This window comes from Triticum aestivum, chromosome 5A (assembly GCF_018294505.1).
Source record: "Triticum aestivum cultivar Chinese Spring chromosome 5A, IWGSC CS RefSeq v2.1, whole genome shotgun sequence".
Classification (NCBI taxonomy): Eukaryota; Viridiplantae; Streptophyta; class Magnoliopsida; order Poales; family Poaceae; genus Triticum; species Triticum aestivum.
The window spans coordinates 419,371,322-419,378,648 of NC_057806.1; the positions used below are offsets into that span (position 1 = coordinate 419,371,322).

The window sequence follows — 7,327 nt, forward strand, 5'->3', positions numbered from 1 at the left end:
CTATTGAACTTTGGGTATAAACTTGTCAACTTCTGATCCTCAAAGTAGTTTTTCAACTTGTGTCGTATTAGATGACTATAGGAGTTTGTTAAAACCGGTTATGGTGGAGGCATTAGTTTGTGGTGCAAGTTATATCAAAGGTGCTCACGTTGAATTGAATCTGGTGGTATGTTTGCCATCTTTTCCTCACTTTTTTTTCTTTCTTTTTTGGTATTGTTGTATGTGATGTGAACATTTATCTAACTTCCACACTTGTAGCCGAGGGATGAGAATGAAGAGGATGATGTTGACAACATCAAGTTACCCATTGAGGTGGAGGAGATCAATGATTGGTAACTATTCTTCCTACATGTTAACTTGTCATATGATACCAAATATTATTTATGTGAATGTTGCTTATCTTACTTGTAGACGTTCATCATGTGGATGTTGATCTTGCTATTTTGGAGATGAATGTCAAAGTGATCTTTCTCATGTGAAGGCTACTTTTGCATTTCTATTATGTTGGAACCTTTCAAGTCATGAACTATGAATTGTCACTGCTAGCTTGGAGATGAACCTCTCATTTGTGTTATGTTCAACTTGTCAATTAACATGGACTTGGAATTGTCATTGCAAGTTTGTAATCGTGTCATTCAAATATGATAAGACCTTATGTTTGTGTATGTGATATTTGTGCTTAACCTGATTTGTACCATCTTTCCTGTCAAAATTAGTTTGTGGATGTCCAAAAAACAAATGAAATGTTGTCCAAATTTAGTTATTCTTGTTGTCCAAATTTAATCCAGTGCTTGCTGTCCAAATTAGTTGTTTGTGGTTGTAATATTTCTGCCATTTCGGTCCAAACTTATCTGAAGAAACTTATCTGAAAACTATAGTGATCACTGATGACTTGTCATATTACATCCATTAGTAAGTGTATCACTATGTGATGCCTAAACAGTAGAACACAGCCTAGGTAGTAGCTAACGGTAGTGTTGTTGTTGTACTTTTGCTTAATTTACTCTCTAAAACCAGCAGATGCCTAAACAACAGCTAAAAGGGACCTAAAAGCAGCAAATATACACTGCCTGGCAACATCGTTGGCTGGTCCATTCGGTCCTCTCGGGCCTGACCGAGCTGGCACCCCCATGGTCCGGTCCCAGAATACAAGCTCGTTGGACAGCTCTGTCCGGTCCGGACCGGACCACCGGCGGCCGGTCCAAACGCCTACTCAGACCGGGACCAGACCGGCCCAGACCGTGTCCAGGATGACCCACGGGCACGCGTGTAGAACGAGGGATAAGGACGGGAAAAGGATCACAAGCTCAGGGGATCGATCATGAGGAGGCAAGAAGGCGAGCGGAGGTGGCTTGAGAGCATGGATGCGCATGGTGAGCACGTGCTTGTCCTTCTATGACAAGGAGGAAGACAACTGGCGCATCGCTGCCGGGCTAGGCCGTCTACTGGGCTGGCCAGGTAAGTTTCTTTTCTCTCACCTTCTTTTTATCATTTTTGTTTTATTTCCTTTCCTTTGTAATGCATTTTTCAACAAATTCAAAACAACACAAAAGCTTTTGAAAATAATCATGTAGTGTCTCTGGACCCCTTCCAGGCCTACACAATATTTTTCAGGAATTTTGAACTTATGAGTTGTGTGGTGGCAGTGGTGCGGACCGCTTAGGTTTAATGGTTGTTTGAGATGTTCTTTGGCACTGCTCTTCTAGGGTTCGCGCCCGAGTGCTACTTGGCATGTCTCTCCTTAGCAATGCTCTTCGACTTCGTCGGTGCCACACCGGTGTTATTGTGTTGTCTCATCCACGAGTGACCTTTAGAATGTGCCCCCAACATAGGTGGTGCCGCGGCATTGCGCAGTCTCGTGATGGGCGACGCCTTTCGACTACGTCAATGGTGCAATGTCATGGTTTGGTCTCGGTTGGCCTATCCAATAGTGTTCAATGTTATGGTGTGTTTTCCCTTGTTTCCCCTGCTATGTGTTTTTATTTTATTTTATCTCTTCTCTTGTGCCCCCACTCCCGTGCTTCTGATTCACTTGAACTTATCTTACAATAGGTTGCAATGCCTTATAGGCAACAATTCAGGAGCGCAATCCCGCTAAATGTGTCAGCTGAAAAACAATTACTTGTTATTTTTCTATTTAGGTTTACAAAAAGGACCCGACAATGTTTACTGTACACCGAGACTCGTCACACAATATGCACAGGCCTAATAACGGTTGAATACATCTCCCAAAGTCAGGCCAGAACATCACCAAAATTGCTGAGGGCGCTACCCTTGCAGAAAAACACCTAGTGACGGTTAACTGTCACAGAAAATGATCTTTGGTGACAGTTTGTTCTTAGTCACCAGAGTTTTTGTCACAAAATAGTAGGGATTTTGTAGTGTTACTAGTAGCTAGGGATGTGACAGAAAGCCACATTGTTGTTACAGATGTTAATTCAACTCAATGGTCTATGATCAAGATGTAACTGTGGTAGATTAAACTAGTCACAATTGGAGGGGTGGGTGTCACGATGAAGGCACACCAACACTATGAAGGATCGCCCTATTCTCCTTGGAATATCACAACGAATGTGATTTTCATCCACTAGTGGTAGACCTTGCGGTGACCTCCAAACAAACTTTCGAGGTAAAGTACAACAATCGATTTCTCACCGAACAACTCCTACCACCTAGGAGTCTCCAACCTCCAACAATGCAAGACAAGAACCAAGGATACAAATCAAGTTCAAACACAGAAGTGACTGGTTAAAGTAAGGTGAATGAGTGGATCTTTCTACGGAATGTTTTCCCTCTGAATCCCTACAAAAAACCTCCAAATAATCAAAGGTTTAGGGTTTGGGAGACTAGGAGAGGAAGTGTGATGGCTATGGATGTGTAAAGCTCAAATGGTAACCCTAGAAACATGTAAAGTGGGGTATATATAGTGGTAGGTGAAATCCAACTGTTGTAGTGCCAAAATGTACTATGAGATAGCCTGGTCGATCTAGACCAGACAGTCCATTAGTCTAGCTAGGATTAGGGTTAGGTTCAACTAGAGTATGAAGTTTGAACTACCGGATAGTCTGCTTCAGGGGGACATGACAATCTGTTATGTCCTGAGAGGAAAGCATACATCTAAGCAGTCGACTAGATAGTCTAGTCCAAGGGGGCGGACAGTCTGGTCGCCACCGGGCAGTCTTGTCCCGGAGGGCTAGACTGTCTGTGACACCAAAGGCAATTTGGGCGATACAGATGGGCAGTCTAGTCCAGAAGGACCAGACAATCTAGTCACATTAGAGGCTTCTGGTGGCTGTTGATTGATTGACTGGACTGTTTGGTCCCTTTCTTTCTTTTCCAGAAAGGAGGTAGAACATGCTTCCTAAGGCTTTTTCGATGGCGACCTTTTGGTGATCTTGTGTGACATGTGATATGTGGAATGAGCTCAATTGTTCTCCTTGGTATGTCCCATCTTAATAGCGAATGACCCCTATTAACTCAAATCAATAAAATAAAACTAATATATGCCTTCGAGGATCCATGACTTCAAACTTGATCATTTTGGGGGTCGACGATCATCCATCGACCACCATCTCTTGTACTAATACTTGTGATACACTTGCATAATGTATTAGTCCATGCAAGGTGTGCGTCATCAACACAGCAATTATAATAAGTGCATAATTGCACTTTCAGTGGGGACCCTTCTTGAAGGCGCGTCATCTTGGAGTCGACACGGTTAATGAGATTGATAGTTGTTCACTGTGGGAAAGCTGGTGGTGGTGGTGCGGGGTGGTGGTGCTCTGTCAATGTGATCTTGGCATGGCCATGCACTTGGAGTGGGTATCTTTCTTGAACCAAAGCCGAGTAAGCGGGTCGTGATCCTCGTTGGATCACCTCGTTCTCTTACGACACCTCTACTTTTGTAGGGTATTGTTGGGTGGCGACAAGATGGACTCACTTTCAAGGCACTCCGCCTTGCTTGGTCAGATGAATATGGAAGTTGGCAGTGATCCCTGGTGCTAGTTGTGCTGATGAGTTGTGTGGTGGCGGTGGTGCGGTCGGCTTGGGTTTGACCGTGGGTTGAGCTGTTCTTGGACGTTGTTCTTCTAGTGTGCGTGCCCGAGTGCTACTTGATGCGTCTTTTCTTGGCAATGCTCTTCGACTTCGTCGGTGGCACACAGGTGTTGTGGCATTGTCTCATCCTCACGCGACCTTTTGTCGTTCGAATGGACCCGGACATAGGTGTCGCGGCGTTGCGCGGTCTCAGGTGTGTGGTGCCTTTACTGCATCAACGGTGCAATGTCATGGTTTGGTCTCGGCTAGCCCATCTAACGGTGCTCATTGTTGTGTTGTGTTTTCCCTTCACTGTACCCCCCCCCTCCCCAACCCCAGTGTTTTTGGTTCCCTCGAGCCCGTCTTACAATAGGCTGCAATGCCTTATAGGCAACAATTCATGAGGGGAACGCCCCCCCCCCCCCCCCCCCCCCCCCTCTTAAAAAGATAACGACTTAGATTAGAAATTTCTGTAGTGTGTCCGACACAAGCTTCTCATTTTTTTTCCATTATATTAGCCAGAGGATGGAGGATCCCGTTGCAATCAGGAGATCTCGATGTCGCGGAACGCTCCTCATCTCTCCCTGGACGCAAACAAGCAGGTTCTGCTTGCTTGTACTTCCACTCTAGGTTGGTTGTCTTATTGTTTTTGCAATAGATTTATTGCTATTTCTTCTTGTCCTACTTTAAAATTTCGGAATGAACAAATAGCATTGTTCACCCTCATCAATTGACTCGGCTCTCGGGAGTATATCTCATGTCCGAGTTGTTGGTGGCCTGAAGAACCCTACCCTCAATCGATCCAATACAGTTCCTCCACCGGGCCAATCCTGGTCCATGATAACTGAAATTTTCTCCGTAGCGAGCATTGGCCTTGTGCAAGTAACTATTTAAGTAAGAATATGTGGCCTGGTATACCTATGCACAATTGTGCAGCTAGCTTGTTAAATGGATTAACTTATGATGGCATATGAGTTCTTGTACTATAAAATCATACGTACATGCATGCACACTGCATATGCTGAGACTACATAGATTTACATGTCACATAAACGCCTGCATTCCCACGTGTCCCTACAGTAGAGAACTGTAGCCCTCGATCGACCGCAATAATGCCTTCATCATTCCCTCGCTAACTCTCCTTACTACGCACACCAACATCAGACAGCTACGTGCCTACCTACCTACGGATCGAGTTTGAGCTATGCTTAGCCCAGCCTGCCGCCTTGCGCGAACGCTCGCAGTAGTGACGCAACAGTCGATGGCCAGACAGCGCGCCACCACCCACAGCGACGGACGACGCCATTGCTCAAAACTCAAATGCCCTCGCTGCCCTCTGTAACCTAGCTACAGCATAGCACGCAGCAAAATCACTGGTAAAAACATACAAACAAAACGCGCGCGTACACATCGCACCCACGCCCTATGCTAGCTCCACTAATAAATACCTAGCTGCCTAGCTAGCTAGCTCATCACTCCCATATCTTTCAGCTTCCTGTGCACCCCTTTCTCCATCACCAACCTTTGCTCTCCCTTCTTTCCCTTCCCTGGCTGGGCCTTCCCACTAGACCAATTGATGGATCGATGCATATGCACATCAGTGGGAATGGACACCGTGCTGAGCTGAGCTTATATCAACATCGTTCGTATACCTATTACCTAGTCACTTCCAATATAGTCGATCTCATATTTCTCATGTGAAAGAGGAAGAGGAGAGCGCTCGACCAAGGAGTAGAAGCAACTGTAGTACCAGATCAAGAAGTAGATCTTGCTAGCTAGGAACATATAAAGTACTCAAGTGCAGGCAGCTACTAGCGCTACTGCACTCGCCAATGTTGCCTTACCACCCTAACCCTCACGGCTTCTGGATCTCCCGAGAACCGCCCGCGCAGGTGCCAAACCCTGCCAGCGGCTTCGCCATGGCGCCTCCCGCGCATCTGGACCATCAGATTCAGCACTACGACCACTTCTTCCCCGGCCACGGCAATCAGTTCAACTCCGAGACGCTGGAGGCGGTGCTCATGAGGCCACGTCCGCCGGCTCCTCCTCTGGTGGAGATGCCGCCGGCGAACGAGGCAAGAACCGGCGCAGTGCAGGCCGCCGGCACCGGACACGCCAGGGCCAGGAAGAGGCCGTTCAGGACGGACCGGCACAGCAAGATCCGGACGGCGCAGGGCGTCCGGGACCGCCGGATGCGGCTCTCCCTCGACGTCGCGCGTGACTTCTTCGCGCTGCAGGACCAGCTTGGCTTTGACAAGGCCAGCAAGACGGTGGACTGGCTGCTCACCCAGTCCAAGCCAGCCATCGACCGCCTATCCGAGTCCTCTCGGCTCAACGCCGCTAGAGCGGGAGAAGATGGCATGTCGTCGCTATCATCGGTGGAGCGTGAAGGCCGCCGGCTCAAGGAGACGGAGCTGGCTGCCGGGTCGGGAAAGGGGGAAGCCGATGCGGAGAAAGCGATGAAGGCGAGGGGTGGTGGAACGTCGGTGCTCATGGAGCACAGACGCGAGAACGGCGGCCTCATGTCGGCTTCGATGACTGGTGGGGAGTACTACGACCTCGGCGAGATGATGTGCATCAACGCAGGAGAATGCGACGACGATGGCGATTACGACGAAGACGGTGATTTCTTGGACGGTATGCAATACTAGTTCCAGCCTTCCAGGTACTAGCGATCGAGCAGCTTAATTAGGTCTTGATCTGCCGAGCGCATCATTGTCTTAGTTAATTATATTGCATGTGTACGGATCTACTACTCTCTTGGTACTATTTGCAAATCTCATGGTTTTGTTTTATGGTGCTATTTTTTCTTTGCTTTGAGGTGCCTTTTAAGATTTTCTTGAAGTCCATCGCTCTTTTTAATTTCATGCAACAGCTGGCTTTCTTTCATGTCTTAATTTGGGGATTATTTTGTAAGATTTTGCTGAAGCCGATCATCTTAAGCTAGAGACGGAGAAGTTAAATGCATGGTTAGTGTGTTCACTGCGCTTATACTCATGAGATACTCATGAGATGACAGTGTATGTAGAACAGCGAAGGTACTTCAGGTAAAGGAAAGTGAATACAGAGCGTATAAAGGTTCAGCACATGCAGTCAGCACTTTTATGATCAAACACAAGAGTATCAGGAAACCTTATGCAAATATATAAAGAATTCGTAGTGTTTAGCCTGTTTAGGTCTGTACCTTCTTGACCTAGAATAAAGATGGCCTTCCTCTCGCAAATAAAATAAAATAAAGATAGCCTATTTTTGCTAAGTTGTACTTTTTTCCTACACAAAAGCTTTGCATCAG

The 7,327-nt window shown here is 46.7% G+C and overlaps 1 protein-coding gene across 1 annotated transcript; it reads left to right on the forward strand.

Annotated features, from left to right (window-relative positions):
- Positions 1 to 5,525: 5,525 nt before the first annotated feature.
- On the forward strand, positions 5,526 to 7,083 carry LOC123107038 (transcription factor TB1-like). Its single transcript, XM_044529048.1, has one exon. The coding sequence runs from the start codon at positions 5,868 to 5,870 to the stop codon at positions 6,684 to 6,686; it is 819 nt and encodes a 272-aa protein (XP_044384983.1). The 5' UTR covers positions 5,526 to 5,867; the 3' UTR covers positions 6,687 to 7,083.
- Positions 7,084 to 7,327: the final 244 nt, after the last annotated feature.

What these genes read in the sequence shown, in the direction of transcription:
- LOC123107038 (XM_044529048.1), top strand. Translation starts at nt 5,868, where the DNA reads ATGTTGCCTTACCACCCTAACCCTCACGGCTTCTGGATCTCCCGAGAA.